This window comes from Physcomitrium patens, chromosome 14 (assembly GCF_059467195.1).
Source record: "Physcomitrium patens ecotype Gransden chromosome 14, ASM5946719v1, whole genome shotgun sequence".
In the NCBI taxonomy this organism is placed as follows: Eukaryota; Viridiplantae; Streptophyta; class Bryopsida; order Funariales; family Funariaceae; genus Physcomitrium; species Physcomitrium patens.
The window spans coordinates 16,321,920-16,338,103 of NC_143423.1; the positions used below are offsets into that span (position 1 = coordinate 16,321,920).

At 30.4% G+C, this 16,184-nt stretch overlaps 2 protein-coding genes across 4 annotated transcripts; both read right to left on the bottom strand.

Annotated features, from left to right (window-relative positions):
- Positions 1–239: 239 nt before the first annotated feature.
- On the bottom strand, positions 240–2,413 carry LOC112291660 (uncharacterized). Its single transcript, XM_024539416.3, has 4 exons — positions 2,250–2,413; positions 1,235–1,336; positions 888–1,048; positions 240–633 (listed from the first exon to the last, which is right to left on the bottom strand). Exons 1-4 carry the CDS (start codon positions 2,350–2,352, stop codon positions 466–468), a joined length of 534 nt encoding a protein of 177 aa, XP_024395184.1. The 5' UTR covers positions 2,353–2,413; the 3' UTR covers positions 240–465.
- Positions 2,414–8,658: 6,245 nt separating this feature from the next.
- On the bottom strand, positions 8,659–12,077 carry LOC112291672 (serine/threonine-protein kinase STY13-like). 3 transcript variants are annotated; one of them, XM_090256056.1, is made up of 5 exons: positions 11,949–12,077; positions 10,802–11,446; positions 9,998–10,561; positions 9,246–9,580; positions 8,659–9,163 (listed from the first exon to the last, which is right to left on the bottom strand). In XM_090256056.1, the coding sequence occupies exons 2-5, from the start codon at positions 11,125–11,127 to the stop codon at positions 9,054–9,056; spliced, it is 1,335 nt and encodes a 444-aa protein (XP_090112182.1). In that variant the 5' UTR covers positions 11,128–11,446; positions 11,949–12,077; the 3' UTR covers positions 8,659–9,053. The 3 variants fall into 3 exon arrangements, with proteins under 3 accessions (XP_090112182.1, XP_090112181.1, XP_073395012.2); XM_090256055.1 differs by having other exon boundaries at positions 11,786–12,077; XM_073538911.2 differs by having other exon boundaries at positions 11,735–12,077.
- Between the last annotated feature and the right edge of the window lie 4,107 nt (positions 12,078–16,184).

Here is a 16,184-nt window from a genome sequence, read left to right on the forward strand (position 1 = left end):
ATTTCAAAGCTCATTAACTTCACAGTCTGAATGTAAAATAACATGTGTATAAGTATATTTTGTGAAAGTGTGTCCAACCTCTATGTGCAGAAATAAAAAAATGGTAAAGAACGTTGCACGTTTGACAATTTCTTATAAAATCTACTGATCTGTAAAAAATGGCGTTGACTGTGAGGTATGTGCATTGGTAACTATACACAACGTCGAATCAATTCGATAGATTCATAGGAAGCGAAGTATTTAAACTGAGAAAAAATCAAAATAAACTGCATTCATTTCACAAGTAACATTGTATGCAAACGCATACTGTATCACATAAGCTTATTTGACTGTTCACTAATCTGCACATGGGCAAGTCTTTCATTTCTGCCCAACACGTTTACTAGAATCGCATTACCAATATATCATACACCATCTAAACTCAGATGAGTTTGTGATACTTAGCCTACATCCCATACATCTGTCTTACTTGTGTGCCACAGGTGTCTGCCCCTTGCTTGGATTTTTGTGCAGCTCAATCGGGTTGAAGTTCTCAGTAACGCTATGATTCCAGACAATGCTAAAGTCGATGAAAGCACATGCCAACTGTTCACCTTGCTCTCCCAAGATCTGAAGTTTTATTTTGTAGTTTCCCTTCAAAACAGAAAGATAATGATTAATATAAGATGCTCCTCATTTGCTAATAACAGAGCTTGTTAAAATATTGCGGGAATGCTCATCTACGCGACTCGTTACTATGGAAATAAGACTCGCACAATGGGAAGATCAGCATGGACGCAAAGCTAGTTGCAATATACAGCGACAAAGTTATATTGAAACTGCCAACTAGTTAAATGTTAGAATTCGCAGACATTGTATAAAACTGCAGGAAACATACCAACACTTACCGGTGGAGTAATGCCTGGGAGGATTTGAGTGTTAATTAAAACAAATTCCCCAGGTGGAATCGGGCAATCTGCTTTGCTACAGATGCTGCTTCTCTCCGTATGAACAGTAACGCCATGAAACAACACACTTACAACCACAGTTGCCTTAGTGATATCCCTCTCTGCAAGTTTAAGAACCATTCACCACGTCAGGTAATCCTGCAGACAACTAAGAGGAATCGTGGACACTGGAGACAAGAAAGGTTCAACCCGCTGTCCTTCGCACCCAGTCACGGAACAAAGAAGCGCATAATCGAATGCAAGGTACTGCAATAATCTGCTGAAGGCATACGGATAAAATCACTTACTCGCGGTAGCAGGCACAATAAAAGTAACATCCTGGCCTCTAATAACGGGATCAGGGTTCAGTGTGACATTTGTAACCACCACGTCATAGTTGGCGTGGGAATCTGCACGCAAAAGTTCCTGATTAGCGCCACAGTCAGTATCAACAGCGTATCCAAATATCATACTTAAACAAGTACAACAAATACCCTCCACATTCTACCTCTCTAGTAGAGTATATCACAAAGTATACATGGATATTGAACTCATTCAACTAGATCTCATAGGGCAAGCTCAAAGAAGAGATAAGCGTGGCATAATAATGTAAAAGTGATGTAAATGAACGAAAAGCTGCAAAGGCATATACATAAATTCAAAATACATCTCATTCGCCTACGTTCTAAGCAGGAACTCAACCACAGGTATATCATACACTACAACAAGATGACACTTGCGTCATATCTCTTCGCACGAGTCGCTAATTACAGAAAAACCAGATTAAACCGAGAAGCTGTAGCAATGCAGCCATCCACAGTCATGCTAATCATCAAGCGCCAGCATAACAACCGGCAGTATGATACCTCTATTTTACCATAAAAAGAAACAACACACAAATCTGAGAAGCTATGCAGCACCTTATTCACCAGACTACTCAGAACAGTTTTATGATCAAATAAATCGAAATAGAAGCCATAAACAATAGCATCTCGAAAACCATGAGCGTATAATCATCTACAGACGCTCTTTTTGCACTTCGTCACATGCAACCAAAAAATCCCGTCAATGAAATAGCACTAAAAATTTAGCAGATGATAGTCTCGAAACCCTCCGATCCAAGCCTCTTTCACATCTCTACATATGCACAAAATCCTTCCGCCAACTACTTACAGATACACGTCCCTAACTCACTCCAAAGGGGAAAACCTCTATAGAAAACAGAAACCTCTCTGCAATCCGCAAAGCAAGACTTAAGAAGAGTCCGACGATGTCTTCAGCTTCACTTCAAATCGAACTCATTTTGGAGAGCTCTAAACTTACCGCAAACCTTCCAATCGCTAGGTTTAGGATTTGCGGAAACCGACACCGCCGAGAGAGCCGTCAGCAACAACGACAACGCCAGCAAGCTCACACATCGCGCCATTCTGTCACCAAAGTAAGGCTTCCGAATTTGCTTCAACGAGATCCTCGACTACTTCTCTGCGTGCAAAAGCTTCGATTATTTCCTTCTTCGTCTTCTCTAAAAACACGATGCCGAACCTTCTTCACTAATCAAACTTACTAATCAGGATATTAATCGCTAAATGTATACTAAAATAAGATAGAGGACCGATGCTGACATGGAGCTCACTAATCACACAAGCGATGACGATATGAGATCTTATTGGAAAAATCAAATTGTTTCATTTACGTACACGAAGAGCTTTTTATATATATATATATAGATATAAAGGCATTGCTTTGCATTGTAAGTCTAAAAAAAGTTGCATTTATTTATATATTTCTTGCAATAGAAAAACTTCTTTCATTGGATTTTTAAAGGAAGAATCATGTTGAATGCTCTTTTGGCATAGTTGAACACAACATGATTCTTTCCCCCTCCAAAAAGAAAAATAATAATTCTTTTTATAAATGTATGCACTAATTATTATATTTTAATTGCATGGGTGTTCTACTAAGCATTTTTGATCTAACGAGCCGCAGTAATATAATAACTGTTTAGAATACAAAGTAAGTAAATACATAATAACATTTTTACAAGATTCTTATTGAAATCAAAAATTTAAAATGCAAGTAAAAATATAATATCTAAAGAGACGTATTTTTTTAATAAGCTAATTGTTGAATTTTTAAACTTATATTACAAGATTGCAGTTAGATATCATCTTAAGATGATAAATCGTGCAAAATATTTTTTCATAGAATAAATTAGCCTACAAAAACAACATGATTCTCTAAGTGTTATCTTAGAAAGTATTATATATACTTGAAAAAATAAATGCCAAATTAAGGTATAACAATAATGTGTTTTTATATTTGAATTTTAAATTTCTAAAAATTACAGCAAGATGTTATTTTAAAAAAAACATTATAAGATAAAATTTCTCAACTAATTTTATAGTTATGATAAATATATAATATTTTCCAGAAGAATCCAACATCACTTTAAATATAAAATTATATTTAGTTTTTCGATTTTTTATTTTTTATTTATAATTTAGCTTAATATATCTCTATTTAAAAAATTATGAAATCGAAAAATTTAAAGACATTAGAAGATCAAAGAAAAGTTAATCATTATACTTTATAATAAGAATTAAAAATATAACCTCATTCAATACATTTTTGACTTTATAATTACTATTGAAAAAGATACAAGGTATATTAAAAATACATGTATTTTTTTTATATTGCTTTTGTCTTACATCTTGATTTGAAGTAAATTAAAATAAAAGTAAACTACTTATAACTAAACAAAAAAATCTACATTGCAGTAGATTAAGAACTTTAGTTAAAGAATATACAAAGAATAGTGACACTAGCAAAAACTTTGTTGTGCCTTTTGATTTACAAACAGAAAGGAAAGAAAAGAAAAGAAAAGAAAAGAAAATACATATATATATATATATATATATATATATATATATATTGGTAAAAGTTGGTTTAAATTTAGTTTTAGTAGACTTAAAATTGCTTGTAAGACAAATATACTTTCTTTAGTTTTATTTACCTCTTTTAATATTTGATTGCCATGTGGATGAGTTTCTTGAAGTATCTAAAAACAATTAGAAATATAATTAGATATATTTTTTTTGAAAAATTGTCAATCTGAATCTTAGATTAAATAATTATAATTGATTCACTACAAAGCTAAAAAGAAATGAGATATATGGGCTAGAATTTTGAAAGAAGCAATGACATATGTTTTAGCTAAGTAGAAAATTACAGTATTTTAATTTGGATAATTAAATTAAAATTTATTTCTTAGATAAAATGCAATGTAAGCTAGACCAAACAAGAATTAACTACAATAGCTCAATTATGCAATTCAAAAGCATTTTATCAAATAATATGGAACAATCTAAAGTTACAACAAATATTACAATAGGAACTTTTAGGCTTTGATAACATTATACGAGGATAAACTTATATATATATATATATATATATATATATATGTATTTAAAATATATAACTTTAGAAATTAGAAAAAAATTCAAATAGAACAAAGTACTATGGTGAGATACATTGCTTCAAATTTAAGAATAAAATAGTAAAAATCATGATTGTTAATAAAAAAAAAAAAAGGGTTATTTATTTTTCTGAATGAGAAAATATTAATAAATTATTGATATAATTATTTGAATATATAATTATTTATATAATTAATATATGTAATTATCATTCATGTGTTTTTATTTACCAAAATATTTAATTTATACATTATTTTTAACTTGATTTACTTCTATGATTATTAAGTATTTTATTTGAAAGATAAATAGAATTTTAAAACTTTTGATCTGTTGTGACAACTAAAGATTAGTTTAAATCTTCAATTTGTAATTGTTTTATACGAAGATCTATAAAGAAATAAACCATAATGAGTATTATATCTCTTGAATTAATAAACTATTTTTAAACTAATAATAGTGCATGCTAAATGCCAAATCTATATATTTTTTATGTAAAGAATTAATTATATTGAAAAATATTAATTTGAGCTTAGAATTAAATTATTGAATTTAATGAATCTAAGTGTATATATGTATGTAAGAAGCTCTTATTTATTAAAGAAAAATATATGAATTTTTTAGTATTACATAGCATGCAACAAAATTCAATGGCACAGCATGAATATCACACTTTTTCATAAAAAATTTAAAAATATATATTTTATAAAAATGAGGTTTTAACCAAAAGAGTTGTTTTGTACAAGACATAGTTGAGATTCCATATCTATGCAATTATTTTTATGTTATAGTTATTGCATTAATGAATTCTATACATTTTGTAAAAAATTGAAAAAAAAAAGAAAAAAGAAAACTTGGATCATACTTTTATTGTGTATTTTAAATAAAAAAAAATATATTTATTTCTATAAGATTATATATATATATTATTATATTTCATAAAGATTTCAAAGGTTTAAAATATTAAAAATAATATATATATATATTTTTTCTAATTTATAAAAATAAATATTCTATATAATTCTTATAGAAGTATCTTTAAATTTAATATAATTCTATTAAAATAGTCATGTTTAGAAAAAAAATGATCTTTATAAAGATGTGTGTGCATTTCCTTCAAAAAAAAAAAATATTTTTTTAAATAGATAGAAATAAAAATATTCAAATATTAAATTTATTTATAAGTTTATAATATTATATGAGATTATATTATTATAATATACAAGAAAATAGAAAATATATGAATAAAAAGATAATGAAATATTTATGACCTAAATAATATAGAAATTAGTAGCTTTTTATAAGACTTACACAAGTGTAAGTTATAAATAGGTATTTTTGTATTAAAATAGATGCATTAAAGAAAGTTGTGGTAGAACATTATCATGTTGTAAGACAACTATATGGTGAAAGATAAAAATATGGATTCTATTATAGAAGAACCTAGTTGAAAGATGTAGTAGCAAAACATGGTTAAAAGACAAAGAGGTGGTAAAAACTTTTAGTATTAATATTATATTTTTATTAAAAAAAGACTTCTACTTACTTTTTATAGCCATAAATAAGGCAAAATAAAGTAAATTAGAAAAATAAATAATTTAGGCATCTTTAGAAAAAAATTAAAAATATTTTATAGGAGAAATTATCTTAAGAAATCAAGAATTGATACCCATAGAAGATCAGTTGAGAACCAGGGTCAAAATCAGATCCTAAGGCACAAAACTACTTATCTATGGCAATTCTAGGATTCTTTGGCAGATCAAAGAGCAGGATTTGAGAGCAAACTAGAGCAAAGATCTTTGGCTCTTAATTTTGTGTGATATAAGTTTGTAATGATTTTGTAAAAACTTTGCAAACCTAGGGTTGTTTTGGAGAGACTTTGGATTTTGAGAAATATAAAAAATTTATACTTTGGAGAATTTTGTAAGATTGGTAGATGATCTATAAATGATATTTTGTCAAGATGTATTCATAGTTGTGTTGTATGTGTATTGTAATTTTGAGCTTGGTTGAATGTTTCATTTGAAGGTTATTGAAATTCAAAATTATTGGATTATGAGAAATTAGAGTTTAGAGGATTAATGAAAATTATCTAAGATGTGTAGCAATTTGCCAATTGGATTAAGATATATATAAAAAAAAAAAAAAAAAAAAAAAAATTGCACACTATTGGTAGACTTGATTTCCAACAATTGTTCAAAGTTTAAAAGCAATTGAATAGTAAAATTAAGAGATATTGGCACCTGGAAATTGGCATCAAGATTGGAGAAGGAGGTTGGCTAATACTCAAGCAGATTATAAAGTTTATTTTCTATTTGGTAAGTTCAATCTTCTTCAAATTGTTTATGCTTGTTTTCAACTAAGTAATTGAGAGTTGTGCAAATTTTGAGTCAAAATCTATAGTTAAATTATTCATTATTAAGGTTTTAATCTGCAATAGGGTTTGGCTTAGGATTTAGGATTTTATTAGGATTTGGTCAAGATTTACTTAGGATTTATTTAGGATTTTATTAGGGTTTTATTAGGAATTATTTAAAATTTCTATTTTAATATTTGTTAGATTTTTATTTTAAGAATTTCTTTAAGATTTATTTAACATTTCTTTAGATTTGATAAAGGTTTGATTATAATTGTTAAGGTTTAATTAAAGTTTATTTAGGATTCTATTAGAGTTGTTAGGACCTTGTGGTTAGAATTTCTAATTTACCTTCTACAACCAAGTGTTTGGTGCTTTCTCAAGCAAGATTTTATATAATACGACAATGTAATCAAAATAATATTAGAAGTGGTGGATATGGCTTTGCAAATGAGTAAATTTGTATTGGTTGTAATAAAAATGACATAGTTATATTAATACATATTATAAACAAGATAGAATAATTCAAAGCAAAGCTTAAAAGTGCAAAATAAGTGAATTTAATTTATTTATTTTCCTTAGGATTGAATTTGTAAAGAATTGCACCAACTTTAATAGCACCTAAAGCCAATTGAAATACATTGAGGAGGTATTTAATTTTTTTTTTAAATGGATAAAACAAACTAATTAAAAATCTTTTTAATTTCTATTAGACTAGAAAACAAAAATTAAAGATTATCCATTAAAGATTGTAGTAGACTTGTTGATTTATGCCTTAGTGGCTACAAAATTGATTTTTTTATTCATGGTAGGTGTGGTAAACCAAAATATCTCAAGGACTTGTTTTTAGCATTAATTAATAGTAAAGAGGATTATACTACACCTTAATGAGACTTAGGACTACAAATTATACTATAAAATTAAAAGTTCTACCATAAGAGGGTTTTTGGGATGTAAATTAAAAAATAACAAAAATGAAGAAATATTAATCGTAAATTTGTATTCTATATTAGAATCAAAACTATCTTATGACTTACAAAATACAACTCATTGTTGCATATTTTACAAAAAAACAAAAAACAAAGTATATGTCAACAATCTGTTTGACATAAGAACATTTTAAAAAGAATTATGATGAGACAAAATATTATGGAATAAATCACATAGTAGTTGATTTACTTATTAGAGCACTAAAAAAAGAACAAATTCACACACTAACAAAAGAATTGAAATTTGAGATATTTGCCTACTTACACTTCAAGTGTTGAAGGTTAAATATCAGATTTTATAAAGTATTCGTAAAATTAGGTTGCTTGAGAATAAAAGCTTAAAGTTTAGAATAATGGTTTGATAGCAAAGATGGCCAAATTTACTAAAATCAATTTCATGAAAATTTGAAAAATCATTTGAATAAAATGACCACTAAAATTCTCAACAAATAAAACCAATAATGACTACAACTACATTAATATCCAAAATATGAATGAACTATGAAACATGAAATATGAACTATGAATAGAAACTACCAATAGATAATACTATTTACATATGTTGTTATCAAATCAAAATTTGATATGAAAAGAAAAGAAAAAAAAAACGAAAACAAGTATTATGTCATTTTTTTTCTTTAAATAAACTTTCTTCTAAAAACATATATACCAATTGCATAAAATGGTGACTAGCAGCATCTTTTGTATTACAAAAAAAGAAAAAAGAAAAAAAAACCCCACATCATCGTGCCTAAACTCGCATCCATTATACTCTCAAAATCCATATTGAAAGAAGATTTACCTCAATTTAGACCAGATAAAATTCCACGAGTTTCCCAACACATTCACAATAATAGTAAGCATATTGACGTGCAATATTGGTACAAAACCATGCCTTTTCGAGATCACGGAGATATATAAGTTGGGTACCATTAAAAAAGTGCAGTTCAGAACGGTAGCTATTACAGGGACAGTATGGGTAGCCAATACGCTGAAATGTCATTGTGGAGAGCCATAAATGATTCTATCATATGGGAACCCTCAGAAAATAAAGCAGTGAAGTGCGGTGCAGTGGCAACGCCTTCCCACTATCTGTTAATCAAGAGACCGACAATTTTCTACACAACGAAGCTAATCGTAGGGATCTAAACGGGGAAATTTTTTCACCCCCTCAAGGTATTAACCTTGCCTTGGAACAAACTATGTTCCTTTATATCTCAAGTACCTCTTACAAGGGAGGAAACAGACTACCACTTGTGTTGATCCTTTCATAAGGTCATCTATGAGACTCCTGCCTTCCTGAGAGACACTATGCGTGTAATGAAAGCACTGAGGACTCCTTCGAATCTCTTCTATGAAAAATGACGATGCAATTTACAGATCGAACACCCGCCTCGTGCCCATCTTCAATAAAGTTCCCTGGCACCCGCCTAAGTCTAACTTAGCTCAAATATAAGCTGTTTAACAAAGTCAAAGCATTTCAAAAAAAACCATCACTCACTTGTTAGAGGCCGGTTCAAGCAAAGACACCGGAATCGAGCACGCCCAACTTTAGTTAATAGCTCGCCCTGGGCTTGCTCCAGCATCTTTACCACCTGCGCAAAGCTGGGCCGGACGTCAGGATTTGCATCCCAACAACGGGTCATGATATCAGCAACATTTGGGGGACAAGTGTCTGGTATTGGGGGTCTGACGCCTCGATTCACCACTGCAAAAGCTGCTTGCACTGCAGTCATATTTTGGAAGGGTAACAGGCCTGTCACAAGCTCCCACAAAACAACGCCAAAGCTGTACACGTCCACCTTATGATTGTAGGGTCTGTGCTGAATCATCTCCCTGTAGTAACAACCACCAATTTAGCTCTAAACAATATAAAAGGTGGCTTTTTTCTTCCTCTCTTTTATTTTTTGTGTCTTGTTCATAATGCATAGACCTAAAGCTTTACAAATGTCCGAAACCCAGCGTCTGCTACAGTTGTTCAAAATTGAATCACATCCACGTCGGTTGAACTTTAAAAAGAAAGTGTGAAGAAGTCCAACAAAAACAGAGATTGTCGACATGGTACCAAGATATAGGTATCTTGTTCTTGCGCTTGATATCAAAGAAAATAAACTATATATGATGATTCAACATATGAGGCAGAAGGAAGGAAAGGATAAACTGGTGTAATCGTTCATACCAAATAAATAAAGATAAACATAGAGATCATCAAAAGCAGGGAAAAGGGAAAGACATCGGTTGCAAAATACTCACGGAGCCATCCATCGATAAGTTCCCGTCTCTGGAGTCATGCCCTCGACTTGCACTTCTATCCTAGCAGCGCCAAAATCTGCAATCTTGATAGATTTATCCGTTGCAATGAGCAAGTTGTCGGACTTCAAATCTCTATGGATAATTTCCAGACTGTGTAAATACTCCATGCCCCTGGCGACGTCCAGAGCTTGTTTCACTGCGAGCTTAAGCGGTACTGCTCGAGATTGCCGTTTACTCAAAAACGACCGCACTGATCCTCCCTTTGCGTATTCCGTAACTATGCACCAGACCATAGGCTTACGACAAGCTCCAATGAACCGTACCACATTTTGATGCTTCACAGCTGCAAGCATGGTCACCTCCTTGGCAAATGCAGACTCCATCATTAACTGCTTCTCGACGTTATTCTCAGGTCTTTCCAATATTTTGACGGCTACATCTTCCCCATTGTAGGTCCCTTTGTATAGTCGACCGAATGCGCCCTGCGCAAAAGGAGCACCCATTTGCAGTCGCCTCAGATCAATAGTCCAGTCATCGTATCCTTCCAGACCTTCGGTTTGATACCTGTTGCAATATAATTGGCAATTAGCAATAACCCATAACCCTTACAGTTCTATCGAGAGCGACGTTCTCCTCATTGAACCCTGAACCCAATGTGCATTCACAGAGGGTAAATTGCAGCCACTACATTAAGGTTAATGCATGCTTCAATAATCTGACGATACCTACGCAAGCCTTGCACATCAATAGTTTGTAACTTCCGGAGGGTCAAAAAGTGAAGAACGAGAGAAGCCCTAAACGAACCTTGGGTCCATGAGAGCAGCAGCTAATACATCTTCTCCAACGGTATGCGAGACAATGCCTGGCATGACCACACTATTCCCCACCGACGCATTCCCATTAGGTGGCCGTGGGTGGAGATCACGGTGCATAAGACGCGTGAGGATTAGGCCTCCCCCGTTGGATCCCACGCTACTATCCGCTTGTGACATCATTGTTACCGAGTTTCCACCATTGCTCATGCTCATCGGTATGCTTCCAGTGCTCGACACAGACATGTCAGAGGCTTCCTGCAGCCTCCGATAATCCATAAAATCATCCTGAAACGTGAAGAAGTCTTGTGTTGTCATGGTCGCATACCTTTTCTAAATCCTACCACTAAGATATGCCGTGTCCTCTTCTGCACCCGACTCTATCCCTCTGCATACTTAGAAAAAATACCCTACAAGTTCCATCCCTGTATCAAGCTCACGCACTAACAGCTCCCAGTTACAGCCACGAAAGATCACCCGCAGGATGACCTACACCTCAGCGAGGAGCTCCACTGTCACTGCTACCCGCTTGGATCCATTGCCCTAACCACTGCACCCACCTTCCAATCTCAACATCTGCAGCCAAAGCGCCATGGCTCGCATCCTTCAGCAGCCTCTTCCTCCTCCTCCTCCTCGTCTGCCAAACCAAACACCACACTCTCATTTCGCATTCACACCGCAACGATTCCAACACCGACGCCTCTCACACCCTCGGACTCCCCACATGCAAACATTCTCCGACACTCTCCCCTTCCCGACCCCGACATCACCCTTCCCAAAACCCAACCCTCCATGCCTACTAGATCTCTCTCTCTCTCTCTCTCTCTCTCTCTCTCACCACCTCCCAAGCTCCTCACCACCTCCCCCACCACCACTTCACGAGACCCTTCACATTACAATCCCAACAACATCACCGAATTCTCACCCCCTCCGCCTCCCACTTCGCATCATCACCGATGCCGCGTGCTACACTCACCACACCCCCAGATCAGACTGTTGTTAGTCCTCCTCCATGGCGAGCTCCTCCTACCCACATAAACCGCACCAGAACAGCGGCGAAAGAAAATTGTACATGTAATAATAGGGGAGAGAGAGAGAGAGAGAGAGAGAGGGAAGAAGAGTAAGAAAAACTAAAATACCATATAATTGTGCCGCAAAAAAGGAAAAAAGAAGGTATTTGCGATGCTGTTGCTCTCAAGCAGTGGATAACAATGAGGCTGAACAAGATGGGCGAGCAACCGAAGTGAGAAACAGAAGCAAGCGAGCGAGAAAAGCAAGCTATGAAAGAAAGACACAAAGCAAGGCAAAGCAAGGCAGACACGGCGCACCGAAGCCCTGAGGAAGGGATGCAATGTAGATGAATGTAATATGGGTGGATGGATGAGGATTGCCCTTCTTCACCCCCTGGTCACGGCGTCCCCACTCACCATTGATAGACTTACCTTTGTCTTCTCTAGATTTGGAACCGTATCTAGGATTCATGCCAGGTCACCAACTGGGCCGGTCGACCAAGAATCAAGCCGTTGGAATCGGGATAAAGCCATTGGGTTTCCCGCGGGAATAGACCCTTCTCCCTGAGGTCTCATCTTCGGCCGCATCGGACAGGGTCGTCCCCTAATGGCGCGGCTATCCTACTTCCGGAAGTGTTTAGGGGACCCATTTTAGCCTTTTTGGAATAGCTGCTAGTTAATGACAAATGAATTTTTTCCTGTTGGGGGTTCAAATTTTGTTCCACTCGCGAACGGAGGTTATTTATAAAAATATTCAAAAATCCCCTCGGGAACTTTTGGTGATTTTCTGAGATTTATATTTAATATATACTATGAAGTCATTAACTGAAAAGTTGCGGTTTTGAGGAAGCTTCCACCAGTCATTTTAGTTCACATGGATTTGATTTTGTGGATTTCTTTTTGGAGTTCAAATTTTGAATTTAGTTCTAAATTAAGAGTAGTATAGTTTTCTTTTCATTAAGTTCAACAGAAAAACTAATCCTAATTCCTCCCGTAATAAGCTTATGTTAAAGACATGCATAAAAATATGCTTATGTGAACACAAAGCATTTCAAAGGATTTTTTCTTTTTATTTTTCATTTGAAACATACCAAATCACAATTTCGTCATAGTCACATTGCATTTTTATATTTACCTTCATTTAAGTTATTTATTTATCAAGTATTTGATGAGTTTTTTTATTAATAAATAAATATTTTTTTAACGTGGTTGTATATATATATATATATATATATATATTTCCATAATTGAAAGAAGGTATAATACCTTTTTACTAGTAAATGTTTTTGAATTCTTTCACTATCCTATGATAATATTGGTCAAGTATGGTATAATTTGGGAAATAAAAAAGATTAAATTTTGCTCTTCTTTAATTGAAAACACCATTCAATAAGATAAAGAAGGATGGATATTATAATAATATTTAAACAAGAAAACACTAATTTAAACATAATAAATTTATTTTAAAAAATATCTATTTTTTCAAATTTATATATTTTTATTATGATACATTTAGAAAAAAAAAAAAAAATTAACTTAATAAAAAGACATAGTAATTTTGATTCTTAACTTCTAACTATAAGTATGTACATAATTTTTTAATCTTTGATTTGTGTCACTTTTATCTATATATGTATATATATATATATAGGTATACACAATTATTAGAAAAAAAGAAAATAAATATAAAAAGATTTTATATTTCTTGTACATTAAGATTACAATGAAAAAATTATTACGTTATTTTTTTATGTTAAACTATTAAAACACAAACAAATAATTAATTCTCTCTCTCTCTCTCTCTCTCTCTCTTTCTCTTTCTCTCTCTCTCTCTCTCTCTCTCTCTCTCTCTCTATATATATATATATATATAAATGTTTTGTAATGTTTATATAAAATCTTATAATATATATTCTATTATAAAAAATAATTATAAATTAATACATTTATAAATATAAAAAATTCTAAATTCTATGATATTTAGAAAAAAATAAAATTTGGTGGGTTTTTTATAATATAAAATTGTCTAAATTACAAAAACTTGACATTATATTTTGGTAATTTTTTTTTTTTTTTTTTTGATTTAAATTTAACAATATATACAATCCTTGTTAATTCTTTGATATATTAGAAATTTTTATTGTAACAAATCCTCACTTTCATTACATTTTTTGTCACGTTTTTTTATTTTCTACTATAACAAAAGAATGTTTTTCATTATAGTCTTTAAATAACTAAATAAATTGGTAATCCTTGCTCAAAACTTACTAATTCCAGTATCAATAAGAAAAAAATAAAAAATAAAATTTATAGAAATAAAATACAAAAATTAATCTATATCTGTGGAACTGTAAAGGAAGTTATTGCACACTATACATCAATATCAATCAAAGATTTAGGAAAAAAGAAAACACATCATATATATAATTAACAAAAAGAATTGTATATGAATGATGCATCAATATGAATGTGGATTTAAATGCAAGAATTATGAAGTTTATTGTTTAAAACAATAAAAATAAATTTCATCAAATACTAAAAATTTAACAATTGTGCAAAAGAAAAGTGTAGAATAAGTTATTATCCTACTTCCAACAATCTTTACTTTCAAATAGCCAATACATGTTATAGATAGATTTTTTCCATTGGTGGTCTTTATATGTTCTTAGGTTGACTTCTTTAGAATTGAAGAGCCACCAATCCTATCTAAAACTATAACAATTTTGACCATTAGATATTCTTGGATTGACTTTTGTAAATTTAATAAGCTCAAATATACTTACTACACAAATTCTAAGCATTGCTTAATATGATATCTTTTACTCTTTGTTGTCTTTAGCTACTTACAACCTAATATACTAAAAGATTTTATAGTAAAAATAGTAATATTTATTTGGTGGAATGTTAAATAGACTCAAGTTTTTACTAAATTGACCTACCCATGGTTAAGGATATGGTAATTATGATGAACATAGTTGGATTTCATTGATTTTGGGTCCAATAGTAGAGAAATGAATCCAAAGTTTTTTTTTTTTTTTTTTTTTTTTTTTTTTTTCCATAATGGTTATGATGGGTGGATCAATTTGGTAAAAATTTGGTTCTACTTAATATTTTTCTTTATTTTTTACTGATTATTACTTAATATATAAAATTTATCTTAAATCGAATAAGATGTTAGCATAGATTATACCTAGAATGTTCATAATGCATTAAGATGATTGAAGAAAATTGCACAAAATAATAAAACTCATTTTTTTTTTCTAAAGAATAAAAAATTATGAAAAAATTTTAAAACAAATTTATTGATATTTTTCTATCACGCAATATTTCTTGCAATATAAATTCAAATTTAAAAAATCAAAATTTATGTAAAAAAAATATATTTTATATTTTTATAATTAGAAACAAAATTCTTATTAAATATTGATTAAAGTTTTATATAGTAAAAAAATACACTAAAGATATCAACTAGCAAAAATTTCTCATGATTTATTTCATCAAAAATAAAATAAAAACTAAATAATATAAAAATATTTATTTTGAGTGAAACTTGTTTTATATATAAATTATACTAATAAATTCTATAATATACTAATCTATATATTAAAAAAAATCAAAAAGCAAATAAAGTACACTAAAAAAGATAATCAACGAAAAATATATCTATATATAAATAAAAAACACACACACACCTACACAGTAATATAAACATGATATAAATTTGTTGATGGTTGGCCTCTTTGTACTAGTGAAGGTAGTTACAATAACTATAATAGAACTTCAAATTTGTTTTAGTAGAATAAAAAAGACCTTAATAAAAACCATATAAAGAAATTATATATATATATATATATATATATATATATATATATATATATATATATATATATTCAAATATTTATACATCAAAGATAATAATGTTTAAAAAAAATATAATATATATAATATGATGCTTCAAATTGGTCCACGTTAAATTTAATTTTATATACTTTATTAAAAAATACTTAATATTATATATATTATATACTTTAAAATAAATTAAATTTAATTTTAAATTAAATATACAAAAAAATATTAAAATAATAATTAATTTTATTATTATTAAAGATCTAAGTCTACTAATTATTATATGTATATATGTAAATATATATATATATATATTTAAAAATATTTTTTAATAATATTATTATTAGCTTCAGTATCCTAATATAATAAAATGAGAAAGTAATTTGGTTAAAATAAAGATATACTTACAAAAATAAATTTAAAAAATATTTATGAATATATATTTAGATTTTATTCTTAATAAATTATATTATATTATATTATATTTTTAATAGACTTAATAAAAATATGTTATTTTAT

Coding starts and splice junctions, on each gene's coding strand:
- LOC112291660 (XM_024539416.3), bottom strand. CDS start 2,352: ATGGCGCGATGTGTGAGCTTGCTGGCGTTGTCGTTGTTGCTGACGGCT. Junction 1,337..2,249: donor TAGCGATTGGAAGGTTTGCG/GTAAGTTTAGAG, acceptor TTTTGCGTGCAG/ATTCCCACGCCAACTATGAC. Junction 634..887: donor TCCCAGGCATTACTCCACCG/GTAAGTGTTGGT, acceptor TCTGTTTTGAAG/GGAAACTACAAAATAAAACT.
- LOC112291672 (XM_090256056.1), bottom strand. CDS start 11,127: ATGACAACACAAGACTTCTTCACGTTTCAGGATGATTTTATGGATTAT. Junction 10,562..10,801: donor GCTGCTCTCATGGACCCAAG/GTTCGTTTAGGG, acceptor ATATTGCAACAG/GTATCAAACCGAAGGTCTGG. Junction 9,581..9,997: donor ACTTATCGATGGATGGCTCC/GTGAGTATTTTG, acceptor TTGTTACTACAG/GGAGATGATTCAGCACAGAC.